A 20224-nucleotide genomic window follows, 5' to 3' on the forward strand; every position below is an offset into this window, starting at 1 on the left:
CACTCCATTGACTCACTCTCCATTGACTCACTCTCCATTGACTCTCCATTGACTCACTCTCCATTGACTCTCCATTGACTCACTCCATTGACTCACTCTCCATTGACTCACTCTCCATTGACTCACGCTCCATTGACTCCCTCCACATTAACTCACTCACATTGACTCACTATCCATTGACTCAGTCCACATTGACTCCCTCCACATTGACTCATGCCCCATTGACTCACTCCACATTAACTCACTCCCCATTGACTCCCTCTACATTGACTCACGCCCCATTGACTCTCTCCCCATTGAATCTCATTCACTCCACATAGACTCCCACCAATGATTCCCACTCACCTCCCATTGATTCCCACTCACTCCCCATTGATTCGGGGCGGGGCTGTGGAGGAAGTGGACCTGCATGTTCCTGCTTGTCACATGACCTTTGACATTCCTGTGTGTGATTCAGGGTCTCCTCGTTCTGGAGAGTCTAACCCTCTGAAGTCTAAGCCCGCACCAGTGCGTTTTGACAGCTTTACGTTTTTAAAATCTGTATATCTCCGCGACAATACGTCGCCGAGATACGTTTAAAATACTGGATGAATCCGGAGGATTTCCTCTTCCGTTTACTTCTCTACCGTAAGCTCCTCTGCGATTCACAGAGAAAGATAGGGGGACGAATGTGTCGGGTGACGCGACACCGAGTACTGTGATTTGCCAATGCGGTTGTCCGTCAACATTTTGCGGAGAAAAACAACCAATGAACACTCAAGAAATCACAAGGACCGACCCACCTCCCAGGTGAAGCTCATTTGCAGTCTGTCAGTCAGAGAAGCCATAGAACACGGCGCGAACGGACTTCACAACAATATAATGTATAACACATTTATTTGAAGAAAAAAAAATTTAATGGTCATTTTTTATTTGCACACACCCCATGAATCTTTATCTGCAGTATGAAGTCATTTCTCAGTCCCATCTTTATCATTTTGGTGAATGTGTGACGGACCACATCATTTCTACTCAAAAAACGAGAATACCATTTTTTTGTTTGGACATTTATTTACATGTATCTAGCATTGTATTAAAATATTTCACTGCTTTTGTGAACCTATGACCTTTGGTAAACCAATTTCAAACACCAAAACAGTTCGTCCACATGAGTAAAGGTGTGTTTTCAGAAGAGATATGAAGAATTTTTAAAAATCGAACTTACATTTTCAGCTTTAGGGCCATATTTTTTCTTTCCACTTGTACCTGAGGACAATTGTGCCTCATTATATAGATAGCTGAGATTGTTCTGGAATTTTTGATGTATAACACATGGGTATGTGTCATATGCAAAAGCCTTTTGAAGGTGAATTTAATTTTGTTTGTAAAATCGAGAAAATGACCCCAGACTCCAGAGGGCTAAACGGCACTGCAACCGGTGACGTGATCTGGCGACTGGAAGGAACTGATGATGTGATTGACGACAGGTGCTGGAGATGATGTGCAGGTAGAGATGAGGCCAGGTGCCGGAAGCCACACACACATACACACACATACACACACACACACACACACACACGTAACGGAACCAAAGAGACAGGGAAAAAACAAACAAGGACATGAGTGACACTCCTCACACATTGTGAGCATAGCAGAGAGTCTTTATTACAGCCTGGAGTGAGTTCCCCCCCTCCTCCTTCTCTCTCTCTCCTCTCTCTCTCTCTCTTTCTCTCCAGTAGAGTTGAGGGGGGATGACCAATTGCCAGCAGCTGTTGCTCATTGCACAAAGGTCCCGCCCATACGGTGCCGAGGCAGCTCCACAGCGGATGAGGAGCATTCTGTCTTCACTGTGAGGAGGAAGGAGAACACAGAACACGGAGGACTCTGCCGGTGAGCTGTCTTCTTTACTTTATTTGAGGAGCGTAGAGCGAGTGGAGCGTCCTGCTCTGTGTCTTTGCTCTGGGACTCTTTGTTTCAGGACTTTTATGACTTCCTCTGTTGTTCTTAAACGGTGTCAGTATCTTCTCCCTGGTCTCTTATCAGAGAGCAGAGTTCATCTCTGGATCCCGGCTACACATTCCATTCCCCCGTTTCAGCCTCCTCACGGGGGGGGGGGGGGGTGACCTCGTCACCGCTGACGTTGTCATCATATGTTGCCGCTCCACCTCGTTGTCGAGCGAGCGCTGATGGCTCGAGGACCTGAAGCTGTTTATCTTCCTCAACACGTCTTCTTCTGAGTTTTTGTTTCCCCTCAAATCCAGCAAAGCTTCAGAAAGCAGAACTCACAGAGGTGAGGAGGAGGAGGAGGAGGAGGAGGAGGCATCACAGGCTTCCTGCCACCGGTCTCTGACTTCCTGTATTTGTTGTCAGCTGCATGCAGCTGACTTTTATTATGTCTTTCCCCTTTTTTTTACTTCTACTTTAGAAGCGGCGGCTGCGCGGCGTTCCCGTGTTTCCTCTCCTGAGGAGATGAAGGCCGACTGTGCACTTTGTGTTCAGTGACAACAGGATTCATTAAAAAGGGATTATTTGGGACTCTGTTGACACTGAAATGAAGAACTTGTTCCCTCTTTCTCTCTTTCTCTCAGATCCTATTGCGGGCTGATTAAATCCCCCCATCACCAACACCACCTCCTCCTCCTCCTCTTCCTCCCCATGTCCCTGCAGGGCGGGAGGCGGCGGTGGTGGCGGCGGGCGCTCGCTCGTTGACGGGCACATGGCGCTCCCGAGGCGGCTGGCGCTCTGCGTGCTGACCGGCGGCGTCCTGCTGTACATCTACATGCTGCGTGTGAGCGTGGAGAAGACCCCCCCCACGCGGCCCCTCCAGCACCACGGCAGCTCCAGGTGAGCAGGCGGCTTTGGCTTGTTCAGCCTGTTGAACACGACCATCATCATCATCATCATCATCATAATAATGTGCTTTTATCGGTTTAAAGAGCTTTAAACGGTCCTCTAAGGAACTTTACGGTATTATAAACTGAAACAATAAAAGCACAAACACACACCACCAGCTTCAAAGGTCACTCCAGTTCAATTGCCCGTCGTTCCCTGAATGCACCGTACGGGACGATAAAGTTTGACGGAGAGATGCAACTGTGGGGAAATCTGCATAAAGGTATTGGGAAGACGTGGATGAAATGTGACTGCAGGCAGCAGGCCGACGGGTCCGGAAAGAAAACGTTTTGGGGCGGCTGCAGCTCAGGGGGGTCAGGGGGTCGTCCTGCAACCCCAAGGTTGTCGGTTCGATCCCGGCTCTCCCCATTAGTTGCAAGTCGAAGTGTCCTTGAGCAAGGCACTGAACCCCCAGTTGCTTCCCGGGCGCATCACTGCAGCCCACTGCTCCTTAATAACTAAGGCTGGGTTAAATGCAGAGAATTAATTTCCCCTTGGGGATTAATAAAGTATATATCTATCTATCTAAAACGCAGTGAATGTTCCGGGTTCGTACGCTCATGGAAAACCTGGAAAAGTCCTGGAATTAAAAACATTTTATCTCCAGGCCAGGAAAAGTCATTTAAAAAAAATGAAATCCCAAAAGTCATGGAAAATGTGTTCTGTTCATTTGAAGAATAAACTTGTATATAAACATAAAGGGTTAACGCTCCCTCGTCGGGCACAGAGAGGATGACCCCGGCCCGGTGGAGGGCCGTGTGAAGAGAGAGATAAAGATAAAGATACCTCCGGTCACGAGGATCCTCCCTCCATGTTTAACGGACTTTGGTTTTTTAGGAAATAAAATACTTTTATTTTTTCCATCATCTTATTGAGATGCAACACTGGAAGTGACTATTTAATTGAACATTCATTACATAACTGAACTGCATTCAATATTCACATTATACGATGTGTTGAATAGTCGTGGGACAAAAGAACACCGTGAAATCCTTAATGTTACTTTTTAAAAAGTAATTTTGATCCCATTCAATAACTTCTCTCTGTACTGCCTTATTCATAACTTAAATGTGTCTACTTGTGTTCTTAACAGCAGAAAGGGGTTCCATGTACGTTCTCCTAGTTGACTGACGTTCCTCCTCTGGTGGAACCTTTGACCGTTCCCTCCGAGCTGCTTTCTGTCTTTAGGATCCTCTTTATGAGCGCCTCCCAACGTTAACGGCCCTGTTGGGTCTGTTGGTCCTTTATGGTGTCATGTGTTTCCTAAGTTATGCACAGTGACACACATCAGCTTATTCTTCAAAATAAATCTCAGATCCTCCCATTTTCTCACGTGGGTGTATTTTGTGTTAATTAATTAAAGGGTTTGTTCTCTTTTTAAATGACAAAATAAAAGCATGTTTCCGTTAACCCCTCGACGCAGCACGGCATTATTATTATTATTATTTTATTATTATTATTATTATTATAACAGTAAAAATACATCTTACTTTGGTTATTTTGATGCGTATGTGGAGCTTAATAAAATCTCCAATAATCAATGTGAACATATTCAGGGACGTGTGTGTGAGGGAGCAGCCGGACTCCTCTGACCAGGCTAGCTGTTTCCCCCCGTTTCCAGTCATTGTGCTAAGCTAAGCTAACTGGCTGCTGACCTCAGAGCTGTGACTCCGGTTCCGTTAGCTGAGGTAGCCGTTAGCTCCCAATGGAGCGGTTCATGATCCTTATGGTCTACCAAGAGGGGGGCAGTGGTGTATAGTAACAAAGTTGAAATACTTCGTTACTTTAGTTAAGTCGTTTTTTTGGATATCTGTACTTTATTTTACTACTTATATTTCTGTTTACTTTGACTTTTACTTCACTACATTTTGCAATGAAAACGTGTACTTTTACTCCGATACATTTCCCCTGAAACAGTATCGTTACTCGTTACTACGGAAAAAAATAATCATAAGACAAACATCGGGGACTGCGGGGGAACACAGCGCACCTGAACGCAGCATTAACGAGCAGGTTGGGAATCAGTGGTGCTTGCCGCGTGTTTTCTCTTCCCAGTGATGCCCAGGGGGCGAGCGACTCGTAGTACAGATACGACTCGTTTCATGTGGAGCAGCAATGGAAGCGCCGGCTACTCCCGCGGCGAACAACCACAGGGACCAAGATCAACATCCGTGGCCATATTTGGGCGAACTCTTTTCTTTTGTCGAAGTAAAAGTTTCTTCCTACCGGATGAAGTGCCTCTTATGACTACCGAAAGCTCCGGAGATATGGCCTTCAAAAACACACCATCCAACCTCAGGAAACACATTGAGGTAAATTAAGATTAATCCCATGAGCCGCAACGTTAATGTTTAGTTATCATAATTTGTAAGTTATATCTTTGGCAGGAGGGGGGGAGACAGGTGTCTGATTGTCCTACGTATGTTGTACGTTAGGCTAATGTTCGCTAGCTATCATCAATTAAAGAGACAATTAGCGTGAGTGGAGCAGACGGATCGCTTGTGAGTTAATGAGCTGAAGAAGTGTTGACAGTTGTGAGAATGTGTTTTTGAGTCGTCTTAGCTATAATACAATGTTAATCATTACAGCATTATTATTATTATTTGAATTAATATTATAAGAGTGACGGTCCAGTAATGGCGACGATATTGATTTGGGACTGTTGTTGTGTTTAACTTCAGAGAAACAAGTACATATTCACAAATCAACTATGGATGCACGGACAGCGCATGAAACTAAATGTATAAACCTCAAATTAAAACAAACTATTTTGTACAAAACTTTAGGTTGGGGTCATGACATGTTAAGAAGTGTTATTAATTCTATCATTTATATAATACCCTCACTTTATTTCAGGAATGGACTACATCAAGCAGCACATGGAAGAACCCTCCCTGCAGCTAGGGGATGCCAACAGGTCCAGTTCATCTGATGAAGAGGACTTCTTCTTCGTCATCTCAAGCCGTGACAGCAGCAAACAGCTGGATGGAGACGTGGATCACGTTGACTTGCTGAAATGCTTCCCAACTGTGTGCTGCTGTCTGTGAAGCTAGACACTCTACCTGCATCAGGGCCTGTGAAGCTAGACACACTCTACCTGCACCATCAGGGTCTGTGAAGCTAGACACACTCTACCTGCACCAGGGCCTGTGAAGCTAGACACACTCTACCTGCACCATCAGGGCCTGTGAAGCTAGACACACTCTACCTGCATCAGGGCCTGTGAAGCTAGACACACTCTACCTGCATCAGGGCCTGTGAAGCTAGACACACTCTACCTGCATCAGGGCCTGTGAAGCTAGACACACTCTACCTGCATCAGGGCCTGTGAAGCTAGACACACTCTACCTGCATTAGGGCCTGTGAAGCTAGACACTCTACCTGCACCATCAGGGCCTGTGAAGCTAGACACACTCTACCTGCACCATCAGGGTCTGTGAAGCTAGACACACTCTACCTGCACCATCAGGGCCTGTGAAGCTAGACACACTCTACCTGCATCAGGGCCTGTGAAGCTAGACACACTCTACCTGCACCAGGGCCTGTGAAGCTAGACACACTCTACCTGCACCATCAGGGCCTGTGAAGCTAGACACACTCTACCTGCACCATCAGGGTCTGTGAAGCTAGACACACTCTACCTGCATCAGGGCCTGTGAAGCTAGACACACTCTACCTGCATCAGGGCCTGTGAAGCTAGACACACTCTACCTGCACCAGGGCCTGTGAAGCTAGACACACTCTACCTGCATCAGGGCCTGTGAAGCTAGACACACTCTACCTGCACCATCAGGGCCTGTGAAGCTAGACACACTCTACCTGCATCAGGGTCTGTGAAGCTAGACACACTCTACCTGCACCAGGGCCTGTGAAGCTAGACACACTCTACCTGCACCATGTGAACAGCTCTTCAGCATCGCAGGACTCGTCTTCAGCCCCAGAAGAGCGAGACTGACATCTGTTCATTTTGAAAATCAACTTCTTTTGAAGATGAACAATACATTTTTCACTTTAAAGTGATGATTCTGGTTGTTACTTTTGGTTCTGCTTTTTTCTGTTAATCGTGTTTTTATATTTTAGTAATTTCATAGTCTTCATATATTGCTAAGTTCATCCGAGCTCATACTCCTTGTTCATGGCGGCCACAGCACCCAAACAAATAAACTTCATAATTGTCAAAATTCTGACCCTTTGTTTTTTTTATTAACAGCATTTACTTTTACTTTTACTTTCAATACCTAAGTACATTTAATATCAGAACATTACTTTTGATACTTAAGAACAATAAATATCAGATACTTTAATACTTTTACTCAAGTAGTATTCTCATAGGTGACTTTTACTTATACTTGAGTAATTTTCCAGTCAAGTATCTTTACTTTTAATCAAGTATGACTTTTGGGTACTTTATACACCACTGGAGGCGGGGAACTTTATTAAGCCCAAAGAAAGATGGTGTGGCAGATCAAGAAAAAGACAATGAGACGGGGTTCAGAGGCTTCAGGTCCAGCTCTCATGTCCTCCTGCCCCCCCAGCAGCTCACGGGACTCTGAGACCAGCAGAGACCAGCAGACCCTTCAGACCCCCAGCGCCCCCCCAGAGGTCTCCCCGGGACCGGCTCCCACCGGGAAGACTCCAACCTCCACGGCCGCGCACCTCCAACCAGCCGAGTCCAGTTCCAGGTCTGATGGAGCAGACCGCACCAGGACCAGAACCAGTACCAGAGCCCCCATAGGACTGCAACCCCAGCAGCTCATCCCAACAGAGCCCCCATTCATCGGAGACACGTACCTGAGCGAAGACACCCCGCCACTCACGGTGAGGTGCACACTATGGGGTCACAGTTGTAGTTCTATGGGGTCACAGTTGTAGTTCTATGGGGTCCCAACTGTAGTTCTATGGGGTCCCAGCTGTAGTTCTATGGGGGTCCCAGCTGTAGTTCTATGGGGTCACAGTTGTAGTTCTATGGGGTCCCAACTGTAGTTCTATGGGGTCCCAGCTGTAGTTCTATGGGGTCCCAACTGTAGTTCTATGGGGGTCCCAGCTGTAGTTCTATGGGGTCCCAGCTGTAGTTCTATGGGGGTCCCGGCTGTAGTTCTATGGGGTCCCAGCTGTAGTTCTATGGGGTCCCAGCTGTATCCCACTAGAGTTCTGTAAGTATTCCCCATGTGTTACAGACCAACAGGAAGTGAGCGTTGTGATTCCCACCTTGTGGATCTGTGTCACTTGAGGAGTCGCGTGGAGAACCAGAGCTTCTGGTTCTCCTCAGGCTGGAGACGCCGTCACAGGCGGCTCTGTTTCTAGTCCACGCCTCATGAAACACAAGTCCTGTGTTCTCCCCGTGTTCTGTGTTCTCGGTGTTCTGTGTTCTCGGTGTTCTGTGTTCTCTGTGTTCTCTGTGCTCTGTGTTCTCCGTGTTCTGTGTTCTGTGTTCTCCGTGTTCTCCACCTCCAATGTGTCACGCAGAACGTGTCGGTCCACTGAGACTCCGGCCTCTGGTCTGTTCCTGGGCAGCAGTGAGGGAACATGTTAACTGACGCTGCTTCCTGTGGGACACGGAGTCGTACCTGGAGGGTGGAGCGGGTACTTCCTGTCTGCTGTTCCACAACAACAACAACAACAACGACGTAACAACAAGGCCATGTGTGCCTGCTCCCCTCAGGACTGCCCAGACGACATCCGGAGTCGGGTCACCCAGACGGAGTTTGGTGGGCGGTTCCTGGAACACATCCCGGTCCTGCAGTGGGCCCAACACGTCACTCCTGAACAGCACCAGCGCCTCAGCCAGTACCCAGGAGGACACGGCTGGGGGGGCGTCGACTACCACAGTGAGCCTTCACCTTGAGCTTTAGATAGATGTTGTTGTTTTTAATCTATTTGCTTTTTTTGTTTTGCTTTTTATTTATCAAATAGATATATATTTTTTCATTAATTTCTCCTATTTAAATTTATATTTTTTGCAGTTTATAACATTTTCAAAAAGCACAAAGTGAATGTTTAGAGGCTTCCTCTGAATAAATGAGTTCTTAACTTCTGCATCAGAACCAGTGCAGAAGTTTTCCTTTCGGGTTAAGTCACCACGTGTTTTCATATCACTAAATATAATTCAAAATAAAGAATTATTTTTTTACATATATGTTTTTAATTTAATCCCCATTATTAGCATAAAGTACTTTTCCTGGGTTTCCTACAAAAACACTTTTCACGACAATGAAAAAACAAAGAAGAACCAAATAAATAACAGCCAGACGGAAGCAAAGCATTGTGGGGGATTTGATTGAGGACATCAGAGATGATGGTAGCCGATCACTAAGAACTGAATCTGTGAACCACATAAATCACTGAACGTGTCCCTGTGATTGAAGGATTGTTGTTGTTGTTGTTGTTGTTGTCACGCTGGTCCCCTGTGTCTCCACAGCGCTGCTGGACACTCTGTCCGTCCTCAACTCGTCCGCAAACCGCCGGCTGCTGGACGACTGGACGCAGCGCGCCAACGAGTCCCGCTGCAGCCGCTGTGCCGTGGTGGGCAACGGGGGCATCCTGAGGGGCTCGGGGAGGGGCCCCGAGATCGACGGCCACCACTACGTCTTCAGGTAGGGGCCGGGGTCTGTTGGTCTGTTGGTCTGTTGGGTCTGTTGGTCTGTTGTGTGTTGGTCTGTTGGGTCTGTTGGTCTGTTGGGTCTCTTGGTCTGTTGGGTCTGTTGGTCTGTTGGTCTGTTGGGTCTGTTGGTCTGTTGGTCTGTTGGGTCTGTTGGTCTGTTGGTCTGTTGGGTCTGTTGGTCTGTTGGGTCTGTTGGTCTGTTGGGTCTGTTGGTCTGTTGGTCTGTTGGTCTGTTGGTCTGTTGGTCTGTTGGGTCTGTTGGTCTGTTGGGTCTGTTGGGTCTGTTGGTCTGTTGGGTCTGTTGGTCTGTTGGGTCTGTTGGTCTGTGGGTCTGTTGGGTCTGTTGGTCTGTTGGTCTGTTGGGTCTGTTGGTCTGTTGGGTCTGTTGGGTCTGTTGGTCTGTTGGGTCTGTTGGGTCTGTTGGTCTGTTGGTCTGTTGGGTCTGTTGGGTCTGTTGGTCTGTTGGGTCTGTTGGGTCTGTTGGTCTGTTGGGTCTGTTGGTCTGTTGGGTCTGTTGGTCTGTTGGTCTGTTGGGTCTGTTGGTCTGTTGGGTCTGTTGGGTACAGGTTAGAGCAGGGGTGCTCAATACGTCGATCGCGGCGTAGTATTGGTAGATCGCATGACATTAAAAAAATTGGCCCGCCCCCCTGTCACTTTCTCTATAGCGCCACATTACAGCAGCAGCATGTCATTTCTGTCTCTACGTGTTGCGTTAACAGTCCTCTGCCCGCCGTCTCGTGCGCCGCGGAGCTCCCGACACCGGTTTGCGCGCATCGGGACGGAGCAAAGAAAAAGTCACTAGCACCCCCCCCCCCTGTCGGTCCATCACCTTGACTTGGTCACATAATAAGTAGCTCGCATGCTGAAAAAGTGTGAGCACCCCTGGGTTAGAGGATCAGACAGTGTGTGTGTTCATCGCTGTGTGTGTGTGTGTGTTCATTGGTATGTTTGTGTGTGTGTGTCCATCGCTGTGTGTGTGTGTGTGTGTTCATTGGTATGTTTGTGTGTGTGTGTGTGTGTTCATCGGTATGTTTGTGTGTGTGTGTTCATCGCTGTGTGTGTGTGTGTGTTCATCGGTATGTTTGTGTGTGTGTGTTCATCGCTGTGTGTGTGTGTGTGTGTTCATTGGTATGTTTGTGTGTGTGTGTGTGTGTGTGTTCATCGCTCATCGCTGTGTGTGTGTGTGTGTGTGCCCTCATGTGTGTTCAGGACCAACGGGGCCATCACTGAGGGCTTTGAGGGTGACGTGGGGTCCCGGACCACCCACTACACCTTCTCCACCAACACGCTGATGAACTCCATGAGGAGCTACGCCGCCGCCGGCTACCGAGGGCCCCCGGTGTCAGGAGTGAGGAGTGAAGGGCCACCGGCCGGTTAGGGCTCCTCACGCTGCTCCTCCTAACGCGCCTCTCTCCACAGGAGACGCGCTACGTGTTCCTGCCCGACCACGACCGGGACTACCTGCTGATGAAGGCTGCTGCCACACACACACTGGTGGAGAGAGGGCCCGAGAGGGCCAAAGAGTGAGACACACACTGGTGGAGAGAGGGCCCGAGAGGGCCAAAGAGTGAGACACACACTGGTGGAGAGAGGGCCCGAGAGGCCCAAAGAGTGAGACACACACTGGTGGAGAGAGGGCCCAAGAGGGCCAAAGAGTGAGACACACACTGGTGGAGAGAGGGCCCGAGAGGGCCAAAGAGTGAGACACACACTGGTGGAGAGAGGGCCCGAGAGGGCCAAAGAGTGAGACACACACTGGTGGAGAGAGGGCCCAAGAGGGCCAAAGAGTGAGACACACACTGGTGGAGAGAGGGCCCGAGAGGGCCAAAGAGTGAGACACACACACACACACACTGGTGGAGAGAGGGCCCAAGAGGGCCAAAGAGTGAGACACACACTGGTGGAGAGAGGGCCCGAGAGGCCCAAAGAGTGAGACACACACTGGTGGAGAGAGGGCCTGAGAGGGCCAAAGAGTGAGACACACACTGGTGGAGAGAGGGCCCGAGAGGGCCAAAGAGTGAGACACACACACTGGTGGAGAGAGGGCCCGAGAGGGCCAAAGAGTGAGACACACACTGGTGGAGAGAGGGCCCGAGAGGTCCAAAGAGTGAGACACACACTGGTGGAGAGAGGGCCCGAGAGGGCCAAAGAGTGAGACACACACTGGTGGAGAGAGGGCCCGAGAGGCCCAAAGAGTGAGACACACACTGGTGGAGAGAGGGCCTGAGAGGGCCAAAGAGTGAGACACACACTGGTGGAGAGAGGGCCCGAGAGGGCCAAAGAGTGAGACACACACACTGGTGGAGAGAGGGCCCGAGAGGGCCAAAGAGTGAGACACACACTGGTGGAGAGAGGGCCCGAGAGGCCCAAAGAGTGAGACACACACTGGTGGAGAGAGGGCCTGAGAGGGCCAAAGAGTGAGACACACACTGGTGGAGAGAGGGCCCGAGAGGCCCAAAGAGTGAGACACACACTGGTGGAGAGAGGGCCTGAGAGGGCCAAAGAGTGAGACACACACTGGTGGAGAGAGGGCCCAAGAGGGCCAAAGAGTGAGACACACACTGGTGGAGAGAGGGCCCGAGAGGCCCAAAGAGTGAGACACACACTGGTGGAGAGAGGGCCTGAGAGGGCCAAAGAGTGAGACACACACTGGTGGAGAGAGGGCCCGAGAGGGCCAAAGAGTGAGACACACACTGGTGGAGAGAGGGCCCGAGAGGGCCAAAGAGTGAGACACACACACTGGTGGAGAGAGGGCCTGAAGGGCCAAAGAGTGAGACACACACACACACTGCTGTTCTTCTCCCGTCTGGAACTCGTGTGTGTTCCCTCAGTCCGTCCAGGTACTTCGGGGACGACGTGTCGGTGGAGAAGCTGAAGATGTATCACCCCGACTTCATCCGCTACCTCAGGAACAGGTGAGCAGGGGGCGGGGCCGATGTCCGATGTTTCTTGATGTTGTGTTGTGACTTCTCAGGTTCCTTCGCTCCAAAGCCCTGAAAACCAAATACAAGGACATCTACCGCCCGTCCACCGGCGCCGTGATGCTGCTGGCCGCCGTGCACACCTGCGACCAGGTGGGCTGCCTTGTTAGCCTCGTTAGCCGTGTGATAGCCTCGTTAGCCGTGTGATAGCCTCGTTAGCCGTGTGATAGCTGTGTTTTAGCCATGTTGGCATCATTAGCCATGTGATAGCCTTGTTACCCGTGTGTTAGCCTCGTTAGCCGTGTGTTAGCCTCGTTAGCCGCGTGATAGCCTTGTTAGCCGTGTGTTAGCCCTGTTAGCATCATTAGCCGTGTGATAGCCTTGTTACTCGTGTGTTAGCCCTGTTAGCCGTGTGTTACCTGTGTGTTAGCCTTGTTACCCGTGTGTTAGCCCTGTTAGCTGTGTGTTAGCCCTGTTAGCATCATTAGCCATGTGATAGCCTTGTTACTCGTGTGTTAGCCCTGTTAGCTGTTTGTTACCCGTGTGTTAGCCCTGTTAGCATCATTAGCCGTGTGATAGCCTTGTTACTCGTGTGTTAGCCCTGTTAGCTGTTTGTTACCCGTGTGTTAGCCCTGTTAGCATCATTAGCCATGTGATAGCCTTGTTACTCGTGTGTTAGCCCTATTAGCCGTGTGTTACCCGTGTGTTAGCCCTGTTAGCATCATTAGCTGTGTGATAGCCTTGTTACTCATGTGTTAGCTGTGTGTTACCTGTGTGTTAACCCTGTTAGCATCATTAGACGTGTGATAGCCTTGTTACCCGTGTGTTAGCCCTGTTAGCATCATTAGCCGTGTGATAGCCTTGTTACCCGTGTGTTAGCCCTGTTAGCATCATTAGCCGTGTGATAGCCTTGTTACCCGTGTGTTAGCCCTGTTAGCATCATTAGCCGTGTGATAGCCTTGTTACCCGTGTGTTAGCCCTGTTAGCTGTGTGTTAGCCCTGTTAGCTGTGTGTTACCCGTGTGTTAGCCCTGTTAGCTGTGTGTTAGCCCTGTTAGCTGTGTGTTACCCATGTTAGCCTTGTTACCCGTGTGTTAGCCCTGTTAGCTATGTGTTAGCCTTGTTAGCATCATTAGCCGTGTGATAGCCTTGTTACTCGTGTGTTAGCCCTGTTAGCTGTGTGTTACCCGTGTGTTAGCCTTGTTACCCGTGTGTTAGCCCTGTTAGCTGTGTGTTAGCCCTGTTAGCTGTGTGTTAGCCCTGTTAGCTGTGTGTTACCCGTGTGTTAGCCTTGTTACCCATGTGTTAGCCCTGTTAGCTGTGTGTTAGCCCTGTTAGCATCATTAGCCGTGTGTCACTGAGTGAGATCCTGACTGCCGCTCTGGTGTTGATGCAGGTGAGCGCGTACGGCTTCATGACCTCGGACTACAGGAACTACTCGGACCACTACTACGACCGCGGCTACCGGCCCGTGGGCTTCTTCATCAACCACGACCTGCTGCTGGAGATGAGCCTGTGGCAGCGGCTGCACCGGGCCGGCCTCATCCGGCTCTACACGCACCAGTGAACCCAGTTCATCGGGTCTACAAGGACCAGTGAACCCGGTTCATCAGGTCTACAAGGACCAGTGAACCCGGTTCATCAGGTCTACACGGACCAGTGAACCCGGTTCATCGGGTCTACAAGGACCAGTGAACCCGGTTCATCGGGTCTACAAGGACCAGTGAACCCGGTTCATCGGGTCTACACGGACCAGTGAACCCGGTTCATCAGGTCTACAAGGACCAGTGAACCCGGTTCATCAGGTCTACACGCACCAGTGAACCCAGTTCATCGGGTCTACAAGGACCAGTGAACCCGGTTCATCGGGTCTACACGGACCAGTGAACCCAGTTCATCGGGTCTACAAGGACCAGTGAACCCGGTTCATCGGGTCTACAAGGACCAGTGAACCCGGTTCATCAGGTCTACACGGACCAGTGAACCCAGTTCATCAGGTCTACAAGGACCAGTGAACCTGGTTCATCGGGTCTACACGCACCAGTGAACCCAGTTCATCGGGTCTACAAGGACCAGTGAACCCGGTTCATCGGGTCTACAAGGACCAGTGAACCCAGTTCATCAGGTCTACAAGGACCAGTGAACCCGGTTCATCAGGTCTACACGGACCAGTGAACCCGGTTCATCAGGTCTACAAGGACCAGTGAACCCAGTTCATCAGGTCTACACGGACCAGTGAACCCAGTTCATCAGGTCTACAAGGACCAGTGAACCCGGTTCATCAGGTCTACACGGACCAGTGAACCCAGTTCATCAGGTCTACACGCACCAGTGAACCCGGTTCATCAGGTCTACAAGGACCAGTGAACCCAGTTCATCAGGTCTACAAGGACCAGTGAACCCGGTTCATCAGGTCTACACGCACCAGTGAACCCGGTTCATCAGGTCTACAAGGACCAGTGAACCCAGTTCATCAGGTCTACAAGGACCAGTGAACCCGGTTCATCAGGTCTACACGGACCAGTGAACCCAGTTCATCAGGTCTACACGGACCAGTGAACCCGGTTCATCAGGTTATACAGATTTACTTTTATTTTATTTTATTGTTATTGGTCGTGATTTTGTTATCGATAACTTTGGGGATGTCCAGAGGATTTAAATTCTGCCTGCTTCATGTTTTATGGTTAATGACCCAAAACCTCCAGAGGTGCCGACGTCCCAGCAGCCTCTTGGTTTCATGACGTCATGAACAGGAAACGCTCCTCCAGCTGAACTCTGTGAAGAAACTACACAAGTGCACTTTGTGTCCACAAGGGGGCGCAGTGAGGCGATGGCAACGTTGTGTCTACTGGACTTCAGAGCCTTCTAAACTAAGTGAACCAGGAGTTTGTTGTTGTTGTTGTTGTTGGGCCAAAGCTCCTCCAGGTTTATTGTTGTCTCTGGAACTGAGCCTCAGACTTTATTGTGTAAACGACGCTGAGATAGAAACCAAAGAAACTTCAATCAGGGAACAGTGAGTGTGTAATATTTACCGTGCAGTCGATTCATGTTCAAAGTGATCAAGTATTGATCGTGTTTTAACAAACAGGAAGGACTTTAGAGAGCCATTTGAAAACCTGTAAAAACTAAACTGATCTCATCTCAGCCGGTTTGTGGTTCTTTCTTTAACGAGTTGGTCTGCTCCCAGAATTTAGTGTAATGTCCAGAAATGAAGTGTAAACTTCTATCCTGTTTGTTCGTCTTGTCTTTCTTTTTGTTTTGTTCTGTTTGTCTCTTGTTCCCTGTAAAGCGTCTTTGGGTATTTAGAAAAGCGCTAGAGAAGTCCGAATTATTATTATTATATTCATGAAATCACTTTCCATCAATTCATTTAATTGATGCTCAAATGTGTCTTCATGCAATTTACATTTCATTATATATATATATATGTACAATACAATGCGTGTATATGTGTATACAGGCACGTGCACAGATAGAGCCCTCGTGGTGCTCAAGCACCAGCCCTTTTGCCCTGGATGAGTAAAGTGCCCTTTTTGCTGGAGCCCACTTTTTTCATTCATCAGCATTCAAGAATACAAGTTTCTCTCTCTGTCATCAAGTCCCCCCAAATGTGTTTTAATATCCGACGGGGCATTTATTTGAGTTCTTGTGAGAATTTCGACCCGACATGCTCCGCGGCGCTCACGAGCCCCCCCCCCCCCTCTCCCCCCCGCCGCGCCCCTCCTTCTCCTCTGACGCGCAGCACCAGACAAACAGGTCCTGACGGTGTTTGTCCCCTGACGTTGTTTTGTGATGAATCAACCACAACATTAGCGCTGCTGAAAACATGACGTCACAACTGGTCCGACGTTTCCTAAACAAATAAACAAACAAAAACTCACGAAATCCGTGATTTCAAAGCCTCGTCCAGCTGTTTACTGACGTTAGTTATGTTTAGAGAATAGAGAGAGAAGAGAGGGAGAGAGTATTCTTAATCCGTTCTATTTAACAGGGCTAGTCTAGGATTTGCGTGGCCAGACTGAAAACAAATCATAAGGCCTCTCTGGTATTGTTCAGAGGGCCGGGCCAAATGTGGAGGCAGGCCGTATTCGGCCCGCTGGCCTTAGTTTGAGGACCACTGCTCTTAGCAGTTGATGTCTATCAATATCGCTCATTTTGAAAATGACGTCAGAGGGCAATACGGATCCGTATCAGACCAGGAGGTCAATATGTGGCTGGCATGACGACCCATTAGCCAATCAGAACGCTTGTACTGTTGTTGCTATACAATAATTCGTCTTTATTCATAAAGAAAATGTAAGCTAGCGGTCTGATGCTGCCAGAGGAAACGCAGGTCGAGGACAGCATCATCAGTGTATTGATGCTAATGCTTCAACTCTGTCACAAAACATTTTTGGCAATGGGTGCCCTTTTTTTGGGTTTGAGCACCTGCCCCCCAAAATGTCTGTGCACGTGCCTGTGTGTATATATATGTATACAGGTACATATATATATATGTGTGTGTGTGTATATTGTTAGAAGTGGGACAAATAAATGCGAATTTTTCTGGGATTAGCGAGAATAGACCAGGCCGGGAAAAGTGAATGCGGAATGTGAGTAATAAAACAGATCAAAGGGGACCCCAGTTCCATTAGACTACAACAATAGGAAAGCAACAAGGCATCCATCAGGCCGGCCGACAGGGAGAGTGGCTGTAAGATCAAATGAAAGCATCGAGGCCATCGCTGGGACGAGAAGCAGAGGGCCAGGTGTGACAGAACACGGGTCCTGAGGTGTCAGCGGAGGCGTTTACAACCGGCTCGACACGACTGGACCATGGCCCCTCTTGTGATATTCAAATGAAGACCTGGTTGATTGTGTGTTCAGGAGCCCATATCCTGACCAAATGGGCCAGAGAGGATGTTACTACGAAGTGAATAAACACAAGCCTGGATTCATGTGTGTTAACCTGCCTGTAGATCAATGGTCTTTGATATGATAATGTAATATATGTCTCCCAATATGTTCTGTATCCTGACCCCCGGTTAGAGTGTGTTTGATGTCACTGGCATCGGGAAGTCTCACCTGGTCTGAAAGGATCATAAAGAGGGTACCCTAAATGCCTGAGAGATAAGAGGAGACACGGAGGTGACCGAGCTCATCTAAACCAGCTAAGACAACAGTCCCCCTCTTTGATGTGGGACAGAGAGTCTCCCCAGAACCTCTCAGGAAGAGAGGGGGGGGGGGATGAACCCCCCATCAGCACCCCCAGAGAGGGACGGATATCCGGTAAAAGTGGGAGGAGCCGAGGGTATAAAGGTGACGAACAGGGAAAAGGAAAAAGGTCTTTGGGAGAGTTTTTGAGAAAAAAGGGTTTTTTCATATGTTGTGGTTTGCGTCAGGCGTCCGTGAAGAACTCACGGGCGCCTGACGTACTTTGTCTATTTTTCTTCTTTCTTTTCTGAAAGGCTGAAGAAAAGGAGAGTTTTTTGAGTTCTTGTGACTTTTGCGTCAGGCTCCCGAGAGGGAACTCACTTATAATTGTACTTTGTTTATTTCTTTCTTCTTTTTTTGAATAAAATACTTGGCTGCCTTGCAGTCTTAAACTTTACATTCGGTTCGTGGACCTACTTTTTTGTGAGTCCTATTTCTTCACCTGTCGACCCACCCGAGAAGACCAAAGGCAGAGACCAGCGGCCCCGCCGCCCCGAGGTGAGTCTGAGCGACATCTGCAGCTACACCCACTGACCTCCGTCACTCAGGGCACATACTGATTCCTCACACACTGGTAACTGACATTTTGTACTAAAGAGAGATATCGCTGCAGCCGGTAGACCTCCGTCTCTCCGCCGAGCCGTGGTTGGTTCGGGGACCAAGAGAGGGACTCGTAACACCGAGTCCTCGTCATGGAGTTTGTCCTAAGAATAAGAATATTAATAAGTGTCCCGCCAGCCGCTCTACGAGCCTTGTACCCTCAGAGCGGGCTGGGAGGAGACCAGATAATTGAATACACAGCGTTTCTCTCCGCGGAGATCGATCTGACATCATCTAGGGGTGTCGCGCGCCGAGCCAAACAGCAACCACTGTCGAGGTGCACGTCGCTCATCAGGCCCGAACGATCGCAGAATCATATACTGAAGAGTTACTGATCTCCGCCTCCTCTCCCCCTTAACTCGGTCTTCGCCCTCGCTCGAGTTTCCCTCTCCCCCTCGAAGCGTGCCGGCGAGGATACCGTGACCGGGGCCGTTCGTCAGAAGAGAGGCCGGGCATCGTGACCCGTGTGGACCCGTGTCCTCTCCAGTGCGACAGGTTAGCAGCGCGCGGTGACGCGCTGCGCCTGGGCGCCGCCGACGTGCTTTTACAACAGTTTGCTACACGTCTGTCATTAGAGCACGATTATTTCCCCTCAATAAAGTACCCGGTGTGAGCCGACTCGCACCTCAAATCTTTCCCCCCCCTCCTCTCCATCTCTCCTCTCCTGTCTCGTTCCCGTTCCCCCCCCCCTCCCCGCTCCTCTCCTCTCCGGTTTCCCCTACACGAGAAGACTGCGGCGTGCCTTTTCTTTCCGTCTCCCACCCGAGGCGACCGAATCGGTTCACGTACGCGTCTCTCTTAACAATATATGTATACAGTGCATCCGGAAAGTATTCACAGCGCTTCACTTTTTCCACATTTTGTTATGTTACAGCCTTATTCTAAAATGGATTAAATTCATTATTTTCCTCAACATTCTACACACAAAAACCCATAATGACAAAGTGAAAACTGTTTTTTGCAAATTTGTGCACATTTATTAAAAATAAAGAAGGAAAACATAACATGTCCATAAGTATTCACAGCCTTTGCTCAATACTTTGTTGAAGCACCTTTGGCAGCAATTACAGCCTCAAGTCTTCTTGGGTCTGATTCCACAAGCGTGGCACACCTATTTCTGGGCAGTTTCTCCCATTCTTCTTTGCAGAACCTCTCAAGTTCCATCAGGTTGGATGGGGAGCGTCGGTGCACAGCCATTTTCAGATCTCTCCAGAGATATTCAATGGGGTTCAGGTCCGGGCTCTGGCTGGGCCACTCCAGGACCTTCACAGAGTCGTCCTGAAGCCACTCCTTTGTTATCTTGGCTGTGTGCTTCGGGTCGTTGTCCTGTTGGAAGATGAGCCGTCGCCCCAGTCTGAGGTCCAGAGCGCTTTGGAGCATGTTTTCATCCAGGAGGTCTCTACATTGCTGCATTCATCTTTCCCTCAATCCTGACTCGTCTCCCAGTTCCTCCCGCTGAAAAACATCCCCACAGCATGATGCTGCCACCACCGTGCTTCACTGTAGGGATGGTGTTGGCCAGGTGAGGAGCAGTGCCTGGTTTCCTCCAGACATGACGCTGGCATTCAGGCCAAAGACTTCAATCTTTGTTTCATCAGACCAGAGCATTTGGTTTCTCATGGTCTGAGAGTCTTTCAGGTGCTTTTTTGCAAACTCTAGGCGGGCTGTCATGTGCTTTTTACTGAGGAGTGGCTTCCGTCTACCAAACAGGCCTGATTTGTGGAGTGCTGCAGAGATGGTTGTCCTTCTGGAAGGTTCTCCTCAATTCATAGAACAACGCTGGAGCTCTGTCAGAGTGACCATCGGGTTCCTGGTCACCCCACTGACTAAGGCCCTTCTCCCCCGATCGCTCAGTCTGGCTGGCCGACTCTAGGAAGAGTCCTGGTGGTTCCAAACTTCTTCCATGTCCGGATGATGGAGGCCACTGGGCTCATTGGGACTTTCAATGCTGCAGAAATCTTTCTGTACCCTACGCCAGATCTGTGCCTCGATACAATTCTGTCTCGGGGGCCTATAGATAATTCCTTGAACTTCATGGC

The 20224-nt window shown here is 49.3% G+C and overlaps 1 protein-coding gene across 2 annotated transcripts; it reads left to right on the forward strand.

Annotated features, from left to right (window-relative positions):
* The first annotated feature begins 1909 nt into the window (after nucleotides 1-1909).
* st6galnac (ST6 (alpha-N-acetyl-neuraminyl-2,3-beta-galactosyl-1,3)-N-acetylgalactosaminide alpha-2,6-sialyltransferase) lies at nucleotides 1910-17982 on the forward strand. 2 transcript variants are annotated; one of them, XM_056429130.1, is made up of 10 exons: nucleotides 1910-2269; nucleotides 2405-2823; nucleotides 7410-7689; nucleotides 8534-8699; nucleotides 9290-9464; nucleotides 10682-10820; nucleotides 10892-10995; nucleotides 12304-12387; nucleotides 12447-12546; nucleotides 13789-17982. In XM_056429130.1, exons 2-10 carry the CDS (start codon nucleotides 2696-2698, stop codon nucleotides 13957-13959), a joined length of 1347 nt encoding a protein of 448 aa, XP_056285105.1. In that variant the 5' UTR covers nucleotides 1910-2269; nucleotides 2405-2695; the 3' UTR covers nucleotides 13960-17982. The 2 variants fall into 2 exon arrangements, with proteins under 2 accessions (XP_056285105.1, XP_056285104.1); XM_056429129.1 differs by having other exon boundaries at nucleotides 1911-2269; nucleotides 7407-7689.
* Nucleotides 17983-20224: the final 2242 nt, after the last annotated feature.

Source organism: Pseudoliparis swirei, chromosome 13, assembly GCF_029220125.1.
Source record: "Pseudoliparis swirei isolate HS2019 ecotype Mariana Trench chromosome 13, NWPU_hadal_v1, whole genome shotgun sequence".
Lineage (NCBI taxonomy): Eukaryota > Metazoa > Chordata > Actinopteri > Perciformes > Liparidae > Pseudoliparis > Pseudoliparis swirei.

Coding starts and splice junctions, on each gene's coding strand:
- st6galnac (XM_056429129.1), top strand. CDS start 2,696: ATGGCGCTCCCGAGGCGGCTGGCGCTCTGCGTGCTGACCGGCGGCGTC. Junction 10,821..10,891: donor GAGGGCCCCCGGTGTCAGGA/GTGAGGAGTGAA, acceptor CTCTCTCCACAG/GAGACGCGCTACGTGTTCCT. Junction 12,547..13,788: donor CCGTGCACACCTGCGACCAG/GTGGGCTGCCTT, acceptor GTGTTGATGCAG/GTGAGCGCGTACGGCTTCAT.